The 18,675-nt window shown below is 35.5% G+C and overlaps 1 protein-coding gene across 1 annotated transcript in view; it reads right to left on the reverse strand.

Annotated features, from left to right (window-relative positions):
• LOC128661578 (dynein axonemal heavy chain 5-like) overlaps positions 1 to 18,675 on the reverse strand; it is a 671,317-nt gene that overhangs the window by 206,345 nt on the left and 446,297 nt on the right. The window contains 3 exon segments of the mRNA XM_053715820.1: positions 428 to 643; positions 3,676 to 3,956; positions 4,942 to 5,606. Coding sequence (XP_053571795.1) covers positions 428 to 643; positions 3,676 to 3,956; positions 4,942 to 5,606 — 1,162 coding nt within the window.

The following is an 18,675-nucleotide window of genomic DNA, read 5'->3' on the forward strand; positions in this document are numbered from 1 at the left end:
GCCTTTTCTGAAACAGTGATAACTTTTAATAGAAACATTTTATTGCTAATATATGTGTAGAAAAAAACGACCCACTTTCCCTGACTGCATCCAACCATGCCCATGACACACCCTCACCCATGGCAAACCCACAAGCTGTTGTTGCTTCCCCCATTAAACACCGGTGAGCAAATTGCATACAAGACTCCCCCTCCTCCCTGTCCCCAAAAGGTTGAGAGATTTTTTTATGTGCATTTCCATTTTGACTTTTATGTCCCTAAAAATTAAACATACAGAGAGTTTTTAGTCAAAAGCAGCAAAGACTAGCTGCTGTGTATTCCACAAATTGATGTTTCTTATTTTGAATATAATAAACACGAAAAGCGCTGATCTTTTATTTTTTTTATTCCCCATGGGACTGCACAAATTTTAGGTCTTAGAAATGTACCTTTACAAACGTCAGCAGTGAGTTAAGGAACCCTGTATTATTCATTAGTTTCAAGGCCTCGTTCCAGGAGGGTTTTACACATGGCCGCTCTGGGTCAGGTGACACAGGATCAATTTTCCTTTGGAATAGAAGCAGCACACAATCCATGATCCTCATAATTAAATGTGGAGGCCTTCCCAGTTTGCGAACCATTGCAATATCACCAGGTTTAATAGTCTGAAAGAAAATGTTAGCCGATTTCCATTAATGTATTCAGTATTATTTATACCTGCAAAAAAATTCAATATCTTGCCAGAAGGGATATAAATATAACAGTACAACATTTAGATAAACAATTGATTTAACATACAACAATGTTTGATACACATTTTAACACCTGTTTTCTATAAAAAAAAAATTACCCACATGTATATGTACAATTGTACATCAATATTATATCTGTGTTTACTCACCACAAGTGTATATATTATATATACACAGTATATATAAATATATATATATATATATATATATATATATATATATATATATATATATATATATATATATATGTCCTAAAGGCTTAGATGATCTCACATAATCCTGTTTTAAAGTATTGGATAAATCAAAATTTCTGTTATATATTTATTGAACATAAAAATTAATATTCTTCAAGGAAGAACTTTGTCAAATATACTATTCGGTATATTTATCAGCTAGTCAGATCTATCACTTTCTCTTATGAATAAGCTAACAAGAATTAAAGGGATACTAAACTGAAATTTTTTCTTATCAATTTTTCTTTGTTCTCTTGCTATCTTTATTTCAAAAGCAGGAATGTAAATCCTAGGAGCCGGTCCATTTTAGGTTCAGCACCCCGGATAGCGCTTGCTTATTGGTGGATACATTTAGCCACCAATAATCAAGCGTAAACCAGATTCTGAACTAAAATGGACCGGCCATTTGATAATAGAAAAATTGATAACATGAGTAAAATAGAAAGTTGCTTAAAATTGCATGCTCTATCTGAAATATTAAAGACAAAAATTTGGTTTAGTGTCCCTTTAAGATTGTTTGTTAACACGTGTCACCCGTGTCTATGGACCACATATCCATTTCTCTGTATTACATCACTATGGAATGAAAAGCTGCTAAAAAAATATCAAGTGTCAGGATAGCTCACTAGACAGAGCAATTTATCACTATGATGAGATTCACAAGTTTAAAGGCAAATAATACTTTTCATCAAGTGTTAGAGTAAGGTTTGTGGTAAACCATTTGGTAAAATAAACATGTTGAACCATTTATTGCAAATTATATGTAAAAAGACAATTCTGTATGTCACATAAAAGGAAAATTAAAACATTCAAACCATAATGCTGAAAACAATATAAGTAATGTCCTTACAGCTAACTAATAGTTTCTCAAATTAATCATTATAAAAAAATATATTTACTGTAATTTAGTGCTAGAAACATATTGATATAATACATAGGCATTTACTGTACACTTACTAGAAAAGTTTACATTTATACTCATTATATCATTCTTTGTTTGTTTTTTGTTATTTTTTATGTATCAATACTAAGGCACATAAATATAATACATTAATATTATTTGTGGTCTATCAGCCTTAACACATTATTGGCCAGATTACGAGGGGAGCGCAAATGTTTGCGCAAGCAATAAGTGGTTTGTATGTGTGTATATATATATATATATATATATATATATATGTATTTATGTACAGGTAGCCCTCAGTTTACGCTGGGGTTAGGTTCCAGAAGGAATGGTTGTAAATCGAAACCGTTGTAAATTGAAACACAGTTTATAATGTAAGTCAATGGGAAGTGAGGGGGTTAGGTTCCAGGCCCCTCTCAAAATTGTCATAAGTAACACCTAATACATTAATTTTAAAGCTTTGAAATGAAGACTTTAAATGCTAAACAGCATTATAAACCTAAAAATTAATTACACAACACAGAATATATAATTAAACTAAGTTAAATGAACAAAAACATTTGCTAAACAGCATTATAAATCTAAAAAAATAATCACACAACACAGACTTCACTTGCATTTTTCTGCAAACAGTTCTTTCTATGCATTCCAATCTGGACTGATTTATAGACAGGAAGATCTTGTTCCTTTGAAATCTGCTCGATAGCTCAGGTCTGGTTAAACTGATTAATTTCAGCTTGCTTGGCTTTGCTGCAACACAAGCGGACAGCTCCACCTACTGGCTATTTTAATCAATGCACTGCTTCTCAATGCTTTTCAATAGCAGTCACATGACTGGAAAAAAAGGTTGTTATTCTGAAACGGTGTAAATTGAACCGTTGTAAAACGAGGGCCACCTGTATTTATATATGTATATATGCAGGGCCGGCTCAAGAAATTGTGCTGCCTGTGTCCAAGTATGCAATGAATACCCCTCTAGTAGTAACATTATTGATTAATATATCAACCTACTAGCCTGGCCGCCGTCCTTACTATGCCTGCCTACCTACATGCCACCAGTGCTTATGCACAATTGTGCAATAAGTGGGAGGGAAGTTGCACTTTTCCCACCTTTAATGTCACCCTTGACCGATTTTGTGTCTTTGTACATAATGGTTTGAGTCTGACAGTGGCTAAGTCATTGAAGTGCTGCCCCTTGTCAAATGCTGCCTGGGTCCCTTGGACCCACTTGGTCCCATGGTTGAGCCGGCCCTGTATATATGTATTTACAGACATATATACACATATAAACACATAAATACATATGTATACATATATAGACATATATAGTAGTGCATTGGAGCCCTTTGCCGTTATGTAGATGAAAACATGTAAAAGCATATCTATGCAATACAATATTCATTTTTAATTAAGTGTAACACTGTGTATTTACTGTAAATATTTAACATTCAAATGTTCCGCACATAGCAGAATATATTCTATGTATTTAAAATACAAACAAATACAAAAACAAATAGATATTCCTATATATAGATATCTGTGTATATCTATGCCAAAAAAACAGATATATGTAGAAATATTTTTTATGAATAAATAGAACATATTCTCTCTTGTGAAGAACTTCTATTGCAGTTAATGCTCGAACGGGCGCATTCATCGTCACTCCACTTGTAATCTGACCCTATATAAAATAATATTTTACCTTAGAATGTACAGTGATAAAATATAACTGGCTCTAATGTGATGCTTTTTACAAATAAAATCTGTAACATTATTTTGACAATGTCTTCAAAATTCATACACAGTACCTGCAGGGCAGCTTCTGCTTCCTCAAGGGCTGGCCTTGCTGCTTCCAGTTTCTCTTCTGCAAAAGCTTTGTCAACAGCAATTTCATCCACAATGGCTTGGGCTTTGTCTTTGACTTTTTGCACCTGCATTTTTACTTTTTCAGCAGCTTGCGCTTTCATTGTCACTTCTTGCAAAACTTCATCAGCTTTCTTAGAGGCAATCGCAAGGTCTTTCTCCTTCACAGCTAACTCTTTTGACAGTTGGTTCACAGACACCTCTGCTTCCATGAGTTTTGCAAGGCCTGTTCAACGCAAATAAACACTAACCAATCAAAGGGAGAATAGCGCATGCTCAAAAAGTTATGCTAGAGAATGTAATATAGAAAACCATGGCCAGTTTAATATGAATTAATTTGCTGATTATACGGTCTAAATTTTTGTTTTCAAACAATTTAAACTACAAGTATTTTTTTATTAATTACATACATGTGCTTGTGTTTTTATCAACCTAAAAGACTGTACCGTACCATACTGTTAACTATTCCATTATCAGTAGTAATAGAACAGTTGACAACCTGTCTAAAAACCAGTAAATACAGGAGATTTCCATAATCAACAAATGCATGATAAAAAGACAATGCAATAGCACTAGGGCCCCAATTTATCAAAGTCTGGCGGACCTGATCCGACAGTGCGGATCAGGTCTGCCAGACTTCGCTGAATACGGCGAACAATACGCTCGCCGTATTCAGCATTGCACCAGCAGCTCACAAGAGCTGCTGGTGCAACGCCGCCCCCTGCAGAATCGCGGCCAATCGGCCGCCAGCAGGGGGGTGTCAATCAACCCGATCGTACTCTGAGCAGGCAGACAGGTTATGGAGCAGCGGTCTTTGTGACCGCTGCTTCATAACTGCTGTTTCTGGCGAGTCTGCAGGCTCGCCAGAAACACGGGCATCAAGCTCCATACGGAGTTTGATAAATATGCCCCTAGGTCTGAACTTCATACATAATTTTAGTTATGTCTATTTCCACTCCCCCTGTATCATGTGACAGGCATCAGCCAATCACAAATGCATATACGTATATCCTGTGAAATCTTGCACATTTTGTTAATGGAAGTCAATTAGAAAGGTGTTTAAAACTGTATGCTCTATCTGAATAATGAAAGTTTAATTTTTACTTGAGTCGCTCTTTAAAACAGTTATAAGAAGAAAACAGTTAAAGAAAAAGACTATGGTAACATAAACTACAATATTGTAATATGTGTTAAATAATGGAATACTCCACCTGTCTTCATTCGGTTAGAGAGATTCTCAACATTCTCAAATTTCTCTCCGTAAATTGATTTATAGCCCCCAATGAAGGAAAGATATGACTTAGGTGTAACATATGTCTGACGCCTATATCGTTCAAAATACTCTACACACTTTTCAGCTACAATGTCTTGAAATGTCCCCATTGTGTTAACAACACTTTGTTTAACTTCCTCCGTACACTCTATTTTGTAAGAGGCTAAGAAATGATGAGCAACGGCCACTAAAGCATCCTTAGGCCAACGTTGAAACCAGTCCATAGTGCATCCAGAGATCAAGCCAGGAAACTTTAAAGCTCTGGTTCGGAATTTCTCTCCCACGGGAGAAAAACAAAGCACCATATGCAAATTGCTGCGAACGCGAGAAAGGAAGTAGTCATAAAGATTTTCAGCAGTAGGTGCACGTTTAGGATATTCTTTCTTCATAACAGGAATTAGATCCTGAGTGATTTCATCAATTTCATCTCTTGCAAACAAATTAGAAACTTCGCCAGAAGCCAAGACGTTGTTCATATATTCAAGAAATGATTCGTCTTTGATTTCGTTGTCTGTAAATATGAATGTAATTCCTTTGCCTTTTTGACCAGCTGTACGATACAGTATTTTCAAATCATCCATTAAGTTATTTGTTCCATAAGTTCTGTGGTAAAATGGATAAAGAAATATGAATAGTAATTTTGACTGCAATAATTCCCAACAAGTGTGCAAACAATCTTAAAACGTCACACATAAAGATTGGATAAAAACATATTTGTTAGAACAATTTCAACTTAACAGGACATGCAACACTTCAAGCTTATAACATAAAAGTTTAAATATGCATAAATAAAACTTTGCAATATACTTTCATTATTTATTCTGCACTCTTTTCAGGTAATTTAACTTTCAACCCTACGACATATCAATGCAAGATTCAGCACTCTGTTGGCGCTCTACAAATATCTGATAATAATAAATAATAATAATGCAAGTTTTCTAACAAAATGACAGTAGCCAGCTCTGACTACTCTAGTAACCAGTCCTCATCAGCTCTCAGTATCAGGCAAGTGACTGACTGATGCAGGGTTTGGCCATTTTCAGAACGATTTTACACTCAACGGGTATGAGAGAGAGAGAGTGAGAAAGAGATAGAGTGAGAGAGAGAGTGAGAAAGAGAGAGAGAAAGAAAGAAAGAAAGAAAGAAAGAAAGAAAGAGTGTGTGTGAGAGAAAGAAAGAAAGAGAGAGAGTGAGAGAGAGAGTGAAAGAAAGAGAAAGAGAGAGTGAGAGAGAAAGAGAGAGAGAGTGAGTGAGAGAGAGAGAGAAAGAGAGAGAGAGAGAGAAAGAGAGAGTGAGTGAGAGAGAGAGAGAGAGAGAGAGAGAAAGAATGAGAAAGAGGGAGAGAGTGAGAGAGAGAGAAAGAAAGAAAGAGAGAGAGAGAGAGAGAGAGAGAGAGAGAGAGAAGAGGGAGAGAGAGATTATTTTTGTTTTTTATTCCTTTTTTTGGAATACTATTCTATTATGTGCAGCTTCCTTGTGCATATATTATTAATTATATTGTAAAGCAGGTTCTGTAATTGAATCTTTGCAATCTGATTATTATCTAATTCTTTGTGACCCCCATGCAATACTTATATGTTGGATTTTAAGCACCCGGGGCAAGAACATTTTCCTATTACATTTGTTGTGTATTGATCTTGCATTTCCTTGCTTCATTAATGGGGGGGTTTTATTATTATTTTGTACGGAGCTATTTTTCACTTCTGTAGCCAAATAAAGGTCATGAATTATACTAAAATATATGTCTATAAAAATGGCAAAGACATACATATTGTCCAAAGAGGATGCATGGGAATTTATATTTTAATCACATTCTGGACCTTAGTGATATGTTTCTAAGTGCCCCAATTAACAAAGATTTTGCTCACAATTATAAATACATTGAATAAATTACACAATACCATGCCAGCCTATTTTGCTGTTTATATGAAAAATTATATAATTAGCTTTAACATATATAGAAAAAAATAAAACATTCTGACTGATTTTGAATAAATGAAGATTATGTCTTCTATAAATATGACTCTTCTGATATATGTAGTTTTATTTAGTCACACTCACTCTTATGGGTAATATTCCCTATAACTTTCTAAAACAAATGATGGCTTAAGTAATAGATTTTTTTGTGTAAATTGTGCACCAAGCATATACACATATGCCCCCCACATGCATTCATACACTGTGCCTGCTCACTAATAGATATGTGCGATTTGTTTCGGATCGATTCGGAAATTCGGCCAAATTCGTTAAATTCGGAGATTCGGATCGATTTGAATTTCCAAATTGAAATAGTGCCGAATCTCCGAATAAATCTGAATTAGTTCGGATTTATTCGGTAGATTCAAATGGCCATGGATTACACTAGTATTGTACAGTATATTAGGTTATATCACTCTGCTATGGGTTACACCTAATATACAGTACATAATACTAGTCTAATACACAGCATATCCCACCTAACACATACCGAAATTCCGAATTTCCGAATTACCGAATTACCGAATCAAACTGAATCCAGCCGAATTTATTCAAATCCGAAACGAATTCATTTGAATTTTTCCGAATTCGAATCGATCCGAACCAAAATTCGAAAAAATCTGAATCGATCCGAACCGAAACGAATTTTTCGATCATGCACAAGTCTACTCACTAAGCATATATTTACCAAGCATATGGACATATGCCCACAGCACCTGCATTCAAACACTGTGCCTGCTCACTAAACATATACTGCATCAGCAATAACCTATTTCATATAAGTAATTATGAATACGTAGCACCATTGTCTCTCTGAACAGGAGTAATATTTGAATGCAGGTGCACGGGGCATTTGTACATATTCTTTATGCACATTAAAGGCTATCACTTAAACTGAAATCTTTTTACTAGAAGCATTTTTACTAATACATTTGTACTGAAAAAAATTGCCTCTTTTCAAAACTGAAATCCAAAAAAAGTGCTTCTTTTCAAAACTGAATTGCAAAAAAAGTACTTCTTTTCAAAACTTGAATGTGAATTAAAATTCTGAAATGTATTTCCATTTAAAGGAACATTAAAGGGATATTAAACACTAAGGGCCAGATTACAAGTGAAGAAGTATTTAACAGTCCCGCTCGATCGCTTACTCTGCTAGAAGTAAGCTTTTTTGTGGGCCTCGGGTAGCGCTCATATAACAAGTTGAAAGTAAACAGTTTTCACCTGATGCGTGTAAAAAGTCGAACTTGTGAGGCATGCAGAAATAATAAGGTCTCTCCGCTGTCGACAAGACTGTTGTGTTCAGAGCACAGGACACAGCTGCCTACAGGGCATGGCATGTGTCCTTAAGTGCTAAATGACACAGGGTACAGCACATGTCATCAAGGGGTTAAAATTATGTTCCTTTATAGCTCATATCCCCTACTGAGGCCTGTGAGTAGCATAAAGCAACTACATCTACATTGCTATCCCTTATTGTGCTCAGCAGAAGAGATTATGTTATAGAAACAAAAAATTTAAAGGGACAGTCTACACCAGAATTTTACCCAGTTTTGCATAACCAACACAGTTATATTAATATACTTTTTACCTCTGTGATTACATTGTATCTAAGACTCTGCAGACTGCCCCCTTATTTCAGATCTTTTGACAGACATGCATTTAAGCCAATCAGTGCTGACTCCTAGGTAACTCCACAGGCATGAGCACAATGTTATCTACAGTGAGTGCAGAATTATTAGGCAAATGAGTATTTTGACCACATCATCCTCTTTATGCATGTTGTCTTACTCCAAGCTGTATAGGCTCAAAAGCCTACTACCAATTAAGCATATTAGGTGATGTGCATCTCTGTAATGAGAAGGGGTGTGGTCTAATGACATCAACACCCTATATCAGGTGTGCATAATTATTAGGCAACTTCCTTTCCTTTGGCAAAATGGGTCAAAAGAAGGACTTGACAGGCTCAGAAAAGTAAAAAATAGTGAGATATCTTGCAGAGGGATGCAGCACTCTTAAAATTGCAAAGCTTCTGAAGCGTGATCATCGAACAATCAAGCGTTTCATTCAAAATAGTCAACAGGGTCGCAAGAAGCGTGTGGAAAAACCAAGGCGCAAAATAACTGCCCATGAACTGAGAAAAGTCAAGCGTGCAGCTGCCAAGATGCCACTTGCCACCAGTTTGGCCATATTTCAGAGCTGCAACATCACTGGAGTGCCCAAAAGCACAAGGTGTGCAATACTCAGAGACATGGCCAAGGTAAGAAAGCCTGAAAGACGACCACCACTGAACAAGACACACAAGCTGAAACGTCAAGACTGGGCCAAGAAATATCTCAAGACTGATTTTTCTAAGGTTTTATGGACTGATGAAATGAGAGTGAGTCTTGATGGGCCAGATGGATGGGCCCGTGGCTGGATTGGTAAAGGGCAGAGAGTTCCAGTCCGACTCAGACGCCAGCAAGGTGAAGGTGGAGTACTGGTTTGGGCTGGTATCATCAAAGATGAGCTTGTGGGGCCTTTTCGGGTTGAGGATGGAGTCAAGCTCAACTCCCAGTCCTACTGCCAGTTTCTGGAAGACACCTTCTTCAAGCAGTGGTACAGGAAGAAGTCTGCATCCTTCAAGAAAAACATGATTTTCATGCAGGACAATGCTCCATCACACGCGTCCAAGTACTCCACAGCGTGGCTAGCAAGAAAGGGTATAAAAGAAGAAAATCTAATGACATGGCCTCCTTGTTCACCTGATCTGAACCCCATTGAGAACCTGTGGTCCATCATCAAATGTGAGATTTACAAGGAGGGAAAACAGTACACCTCTCTGAACAGTGTCTGGGAGGCTGTGGTTGCTGCTGCACGCAATGTTGATGGTGAACAGATCAAAACACTGACAGAATCCATGGATGGCAGGCTTTTGAGTGTCCTTGCAAAGAAAGGTGGCTATATTGGTCACTGATTTGTTTTTGTTTTGTTTTTGAATGTCAGAAATGTATATTTGTGAATGTTGAGATGTTATATTGGTTTCACTGGTAAAAATAAATAATTGAAATGGGTATATATTTGTTTTTTGTTAAGTTGCCTAATAATTATGCACAGTAATAGTCACCTGCACACACAGATATCCCCCTAAAATAGCTAAAACTAAAAACAAACTAAAAACTACTTCCAAAAATATTCAGCTTTGATATTAATGAGTTTTTTGGGTTCATTGAGAACATGGTTGTTGTTCAATAATAAAATTAATCCTCAAAAATACAACTTGCCTAATAATTCTGCACTCCCTGTATATGGCACACATGAACTGAGGCCCTCTAGTTGTGAAAAACTGTCAAAATGAATTCAGATAAGAGTCGGCCTTCAAGGGCTAAGACATATGAGCCTACCTAGGTTTAGCTTTCAACTAAGAATATCCACAGAACAAAGCAAAATTAATGATGAAAGTAAATTGGAAAGTTGTTTAAAATGACATGCCCTATCTGAATTATGAAAGTATATTTTTGACAGTAGCTAGCTTTAACTTATTTCTTCAATATTTCAACAACTAATATAATTTTTATAATGCTTTTATTAGGCTATACATCATGATATCTAGTATGTATGCTTTTAATATCCCTTTAATAACATGTTAAAGTGAAGGTCAATTACTAATATTGCCCCACGGCATTGCATAGACATTTAAAAATTAAGAAGGGTTTAATTCATGAAAAGTTTTAAATTTATATATATTGAAGAATTTTTACCTATTTACCGCTGCGACGATAAGCACAGCTCTCCCATTCGCCATTTTGTCAAATTGATTGACGACAGATGACGATTCATAAAAGAACCAATCCTTTTTTTCCCCCGGGCCGTGACGTTTAAGCAAAGGGGCTGAACGCTCCGGGGGGGAAACAAGGATTCGTTATTTTACTAATTGTCATCTGTCAATCATTTTGACAATATGGCGGGCGGAAGAGCTGCGCTTATCGTCGCAGCGGTAAAAAGGTAAAAAATCTTCAATATATATATAAATGTAAAACTTTTCATGAATTAAACCCTTCTTAATTTTTAAATGTCTATGCAATGCCATGGGGCAATATTAGTAACTTGACCTTTATTTTAAAGGGACACTGAACCCAAATGTTTTCTTTCGGGATTCAGATAGAGCAGGCAATTTTAATCAACTTTCTAATTTACCCCTATTATCAATTTTTCTTCGTTCTCTTTCTATCTTTATTTGAAAAAGAAGGCATCTAAGCTTTTTTTTTAGGTTCAGTCTCTGGACAGCATTTTTTTATTGGTGGATGAATTTATCCACCAATCAGCAAGGACAACCCAGGTTGTTCACCAAAAATGGGCCGGCACCTAAACTTACATTCTTGCATTTCAAATAAAGATACCAAGAAAATGAAGAAAATTTGATAATAGGAGTAAATTAGAAAGATGCTTACAATTTAATGCTCTATCTGAATCACAGTGTCCCTTTAATATATCATTATTAGCAATAAAGCTTTTAAAATGCAAATAATTTGTGTGAGCTCCATTCACCCTTATGTGTATTGTTAAAAATCCACATAAATGTACATAGCATAGCTTGTGTGCATATGTATTTGTCAGGATGAAACGTATGGCAATGGACTGAAAAACAAAGCACATATTACTTAAAAAATAACCGTTTTAAAAAGTTGTAAGACATTTATTTTGTATGCAGATCTTTTGCAGTCCAGTGCTTATTTGTGATATGCATTTATTAAAAGCTTTTTTGATATCCCTTTAAAATATAGCTTCAAATAAATCTGTGATAGCATTGTCTATACTCCATGCCTGTAAGCCTGTTATTGTATTTTACCATGTAAATTAGCATTCTGTGGAGTGTTAGATTTTAGCTACAGCTATGTCAGCTATTGAAAATGTCTCAGCATGACTAGAATGGTTAGAAAAATGAAGTACTGAGTGTAATGAAGAAAGGATATAATCGATATGGCACTTTTCTTGAGTTGTTTTATTATAAAAGAAAAAAAAAATGAATCCAATTTCAAAACTGATTTAAAATATAGTTACATTTGTCTGCTAATATTTTAATATGATACCAGTCAACAGAATTTGACTCATTTAAACTTGAAACACTTTCGCTTTTTATAGTTCTAGTCTGTACTCTCTGGCATTGATCTCAAACCAGCAGCACTAATCAATATCATCTAAACATGCAACAGGTGAAATCTATATTTATGTTGACAGAATGCTGTGAGCAGATGGGATCTGGTCCCTTAAGAATGAAATGCTTTATTTATACATCATCTGTGCAGCAACACATACAACGAGGGGCACTGAACAATTAATCTCAACGGAATAATTAGACTGTAACTAAAGATTTCAGTTATAACTCTAAAGAAAATAAAAGATGAGTGCTTGCAACTACGCAGCAATGATAAAATGGTAAACATCAAAATTGATGTTATTTCGCGTCTGTTAGGTATCTGTAAATCTAATTCTCCTAACTGCAAAATGCTAAGCAAAAACATAGCCATAATTAGTAAATACGAAACAGTACTTATCACAGCTTATCACTACTACTACTTATCACTACTGTAACATTTTACAATTTTAATAAATGTGATACCAAAAACAAGTGATCTAAGCCGGTTTACTTAAAATGATTCCATGTAATTTCATGCTCAGTGATTCCTCTGGTTTTATACATATAACTTTTAAAGGGACAGTAAACATTTTGAGCTAGTAATATAAAATATTTAATTATATTTGGTAAAACAAAGCAAACAAAAAAACATATTTTAAAGGAATAGTCTAATCAAAATTAAACTATTATGGTTCAGCTAGAGCATGCAATTTTAAGCAACTTTCAAATTTACTCCTATTATCAATTTTATTACAAGACCAGAGACTCCTATTTTTATGCATTACTCTTTCTTTACTACTCAATGCAGCCTTTTAAAGAACAAGATATATAAGATAAATAACATACATATAATAAGAACATAACATAGACTTATTATAGTGAGAAAAAACAGCCAATCAGCACAGAGCATAGACTATAAACAGAGCACCTAATTAACATACTTCCTCTTTCTTTTTGCTGCTCACTCAGATAAGTATTGCAGTCATAATAATAATAAAAACGTTTATCATTATTGCCTATATAGATATATATTTTATTTCCCTTTAACATTATTTCTGTTTTACTGTTTATTTCCGTTTTTATAATTATACTTTGTTTACCCCAATGTATGTATTTTTTCCGGTTTTGTCTTTATACATATTTCATGTTTGTGTGACTCTATTATACATTTTCCTTTTGTCACCTTCTGGCGCTTACCCACAAAGTCTTTGATTTTCTTAGGCTTCAAAATCAATTCAATACTCTCTACTCTGAGTCTTCCTTCAGACAAGGTAAAGAATATCAAGAAAGAAATTACCAAAACTTTGTCCAAAGATTTAGTTCCCATCAGAACCATAGCCAGAATAGTAGGGTTACTATCATCCTCTATTCAGGCTATTTTTCCTGCCCCATTACATTACCGAGAACTTCAGAGATTAAAGATCCTTCATTTGAGGAAAGGTTTTTCCTATTCTCATTTGATTCCTTTGTCTCTAGAAGCCAAAGAAGAACTGTCTTGGTGGCTCTCTCATTTAGAAGCCTGGAATGGGAGAGCCATCTTTGGCAGAACTCCGGACTTCATTATAGAATCCGATGCCAGTCTTTCAGGCTGGGGTGCACGCTGCGGTCCTTCCATCACCGGTGGCAAATGGACATTGGAGGAGAAACGCTTTCATATCAATTGTTTGGAATTATTGGCTGGCTCGTTTGCAGTCAAAAGTTTTGCCAAATTTTCTTCTCCAGTTTCTATTCTCCTTCGCATGGACAATATTTCAGCAGTACGATATCTCAATCGTTTAGGAGGCACCAAATCAAGGAATTTGTCCAACATTACCAAGGAATTTATTCACCTTTGTTTAGACAGGAATATTTCTATCAAAGCGGAATATATTCCAGGTCAATCGAATACAGTTGCAGATTGGGGATCTCGTCATCTGACAGATTCGAGCGATTGGAAATTAGACAGGAAAATGTTTTTGTTCCTGCAATCTCTCAGAGGTCCCTTTTGTCTGGATCTCTTTGCATCCAGGACCAATTTCCAGATTTACCCATACTTCAGCTGGCGTCCAGATCCGGAAGCTGCGGCCATAGATGCTTTCCTGCAACCATGGCCCCCCAAGAAAGCTTATGCTTTCCCTCCTTTCTCAATGATTCCGAGGACAATTTCAACAGTCCGCAGGGATCTCCTATGCCTAACTATAGTGACTCCCCTTTGGCCAACCCAGTCTTGGTATCCCTCCCTCTTGGAGATGTCCATCAATCTTCCAATTCTTCTTCCTCCACTTCCTCACCTACTAGTCAATCCGGAGGGCGAATTTCACAGCCTAATTCTCCAAGGCTCTCTTTTTCTGATAGCCTGGACAATTTCAGGGGACCCTGGTCTCTCCGAGGCCTTTCGGAGAGAGCTAGATCCCTCATTCAAGACTCTTGGGCTCCAGGTACCCGCAGATGTTATTTTGCCGCATGGTCAAAATGGTCTAGCTGGTGCTTGCAAAGGGATTTGGATCCCATTTCTTCGGATTTAACCGAAATCATTAATTATCTGTCACACCTCTTTGACTCAGGCCTTGCTTACAGAACAATTAATGTCCATAGATCTGCTATCTCTGCCAGACATAATCTAGTCAATAATTCTCCTGTCGGTAAACATCCTTTAGTTTGTAGAGTTCTTAAAGCCATTAGATTAAAACGTCCTCCTGTTCCCAAACACGAATTTTTCTGGGATGTAGACCTAATTTTCTCTCTTTTCAAATCCTGGCCAGATAATAACTCATTGACTCTAAAACAACTTTCCGCTAAACTCGCTACCCTTCTATGCCTTATTTCTTTCAGAAGGGTATCTGATGTAAAAGCCTTAGATTGGAACTCTAAACGTTTCTCCCCTGAAGGAGTCACCTTTTTTCTTTCTCGCAGAACAAAAACCTTATCTACTTCCATCTTCTATCCTTATCTGTCTTCTGAACCCTCTTTGTGTGTGGTCGAATGCTTAAAGTCATATGAATCTAGAACTCTGATATTTAGGAAACCTATCCATAATCAACTGCTTATTTCTTTTGCTCCCCCCTATGCTCCTATCACTTCTACCTCTATCGCTAGGTGGGTTAAATGGGTCATGAAAGAGGCTGGTATCAACATTTCTTTTACAGCTCACTCTGTCAGAGGTTCCGCGGCTTCAAAAGCCTTTTTGAAGGCGGCTCCTCTTCAACAAATTTTAAATGCTGCAGACTGGTCTTCAGATTCCATTTTCAAACAATTTTATTTCAGACCCATTCAACATGCCTCGCTTAATTTATTCTCCTAACTACTTTAAACTTGCATAAAAATAGGAGTCTCTGGTCTTGTAATAAAATTCCGATTATCCTAGTATGTGAAGGTATAATCTAGATTTTATTAAAGACACAGAGACGAGTATTTTCCCTCCTCACATAGATAATGGTGTTTTTTCCCACCCTAACAACCGTCATTATGTGTTATTAATTTTTATATTTTTTAACAGTATCCATGTGAACCCAATCCTTTCTCATCTTCGGGATTCTTCCCATCAATTCAGAAGTCTCAACCTTCATCCACTGAACCCTGGACATCTTCGTTACCTTCTATCAAATTCAACATCCCATGGAATTTCGTCCATCAGTTCTACAAGAAGTTGGCGTTTATTACCCTCTGTTGTTTCGGACTTTTTGGTTTTCTCATGATGTTTAATATTTTATTCTTTTTGAGCATCAATTAGAAAGAGGAAGTATGTTAATTAGGTGCTCTGTTTATAGTCTATGCTCTGTGCTGATTGGCTGTTTTTTCTCACTATAATAAGTCTATGTTATGTTCTTATTATATGTATGTTATTTATCTTATATATCTTGTTCTTTAAAAGGCTGCATTGAGTAGTAAAGAAAGAGTAATGCATAAAAATACTCGTCTCTGTGTCTTTAATAAAATCTAGATTATACCTTCACATACTAGGATAATCGGAATTTTTCTTCACTCTCTTGGTATCCCCAACCCATCTAGATTATAAGTTCAAACAGGAACAGGGCCCTCAATTCCCCCGGCATTTGTTTAATTTTGTTATTATGTTGTATTGTACTGTACTTTTAGCTTTGTACCCATAGATAGCGCTGCAGAATATGTTGGCGCTTTATAAATAAATAAATAAATAATATGAATGTAAGCTTAGGAGCTGGCCCATTTTTGGTTCAGCACCTGGGTAGCACTTGGTGGCTACATTTAGACACCAATTAGAAAGTGCTACTCATGTGCTCAACCAAAAATGGGCCGGCTCATATGCTTACATTCCTGCTTTTTCAAATAAAGATACCAAGAGAACGAAACAAAATTGATATTAGTAGTTAATTAGAAAGTTGCATGAAATTGCATGCTCTATCTGAATCATGAAAGTTTAATTTTGACTAGACTATTCCTTTAATTAATAATGTTGTTGCCCTTTTCCTGTAATTTAAATCTGAAAATTGTTGGCTTTCAAATTCCTATTAAGACTCCAGAGTTAACACTATAATATTCCACACAGTTATTGGTTTTCTACTCCAGCGCTCCATGTATAAATGTCCCTAATTGGTCTTTGCATACAAGCAAGCCTAGGTCAGAACATAATGCCACCCACTGCTTTATAGATACTAAAACTTTACACTTATTTATTCAATATTTCAACAACTAATATGAATGTTTAAAAAAGCAGCTATGTAATAGGTTCAGGCTAATCTTCGCTTTCAATACACCATTATGTCTAGAATTTACTTAAAGGGCCAGTCTACTTGATTTTTTTTTGCTACCCATTCCCCCAGCTTTTCATAACCAACATTGTTATATTAATATACTTTATAACCTCTAAGTTTGCCTGTTTGTAAGCCACTGCAGGCCACCCGTTTCTCAGAGCTTTTTATTAGCTTTTTAAATCTTGCACAACAGTTAGACATTGCTAGCTCATTTGTGCCATACAGATAACAATGTGCTCATGTGGAGAAGGATAATGGTTACACAAGCACCAGCACTTATTGGCTAAAATGCAAGTTTGTTAATAGCACTGAGATAAGGGGGCAGTCTGCAAAGCCTTAGATACAGGTAAAAAGTATATTAATATAACAGTGTTGGTTATGCAACACTGGGGAATGTGTAATAAAGGAATTATATATATTTTTAAACAATAACAATTTTCAAGTAGACTGTCCTTAACGTTTAACTACATACTTTATGGGGTTCACGTCAAAACCCTAATTGCACATTTTAAAGATCTTTTATTAATAATAAGCAACACTGCACTCAAAATGAATTAAACTTTCATGATTCAAACAGAGAATACCATTTTAAAAAAACTTTCCCACTTATTCTGATTTCAAATTTATCTCTTACTCATGGTGTCCTGATTTAGTTCTTTAACACCACAACCCATTAAAATCGGTTGAACTTGCAGGGAAATCAGATCTCCTTATTTTATCACTTTATGAATTTTGATTTTGCCCTCTAATGAGCTTTACCTAGCAGCAATCAAAAATCTATCTACTACTAATGAGTTCTAATAAGAACGAAACAGCTGTCTAGTAGTGATTTTTGTATTTCCTGCACTTACTCCATTAGGGGACCGCTGTCTGTTAACACAGTATTCGAAGCAAAAAGTCTGGGATGTTGCATATCTAATTTGCATATCTTACCCAGAATCCTCTTGTGCATTGGCAACAATGTATATGTAGTTTTACTGGGTAAAGGCAAGCGGGATACTTGCCTAGATATGTTAATTGCCTGTGCAATTATTTTTATTGATCACTTTAACTACACACATGCTTCTTTATATTATCTGTCTGTCTCTCATGAAGAAGAGCTAGATTTCAGCAAATAATATCAAATGAAAAAGGTAAATAGGAAAGTGTTTTAAATTTGTAGGCTCTTTCTAAATCATGGAAATTTGATTTTAACACCCATGTCCCTTTATTCCTGAATGACTCATTAGCTGGTATTGACAGACAAAACTATCAATAGTACATTTTATCAGTATTTGAAACATGTATAGGGCTATTATGTATTATGTGCAACAACATAGGCTGTATAAAAGTAGTAGTTGTCAAATATGACGTTTGTTCATTATTCAGCTATGGTTTTGTCACCACTTATTTATTGCAAATTCTTTTTATTACATTCTGGAATTATTTCATTATTTATGGACATTTTTTGGACTTCTTTGAATTTTCGTGACTGCTGTGAGCTGAAGTTTTCAGTTAATGGCATGCAGCAATATGGGTACTGCACCAAGGGATTATGTTTGGGCAATGGCTAATTTCATTCATAGCCCTCTGGCTGTGATAATTTAAATAATAACTTGACATAATAAATCTTACTTCTGATGAAACACTCCCGCAAGCAAATATGATAGGAACAAAGGATATAATATAGAAGATGCCTGCTATTCATATATATTTTTTGAAAACAGAAATATTTTTATGGAAATAATAATCCATTTTGGTGGAGTGAATAATTGTATCTTTTTTACCTTTTTATTTAGTTTTCTTACTATTTTCTACTATGGAAGATATTAACTCAAAAGGAATGAAAAGTATTCTTTATTTCTTACACCTTTTTAATGAGCACCTATAATGA

Source organism: Bombina bombina, chromosome 5, assembly GCF_027579735.1.
Source record: "Bombina bombina isolate aBomBom1 chromosome 5, aBomBom1.pri, whole genome shotgun sequence".
Taxonomy (NCBI): Eukaryota; Metazoa; Chordata; class Amphibia; order Anura; family Bombinatoridae; genus Bombina; species Bombina bombina.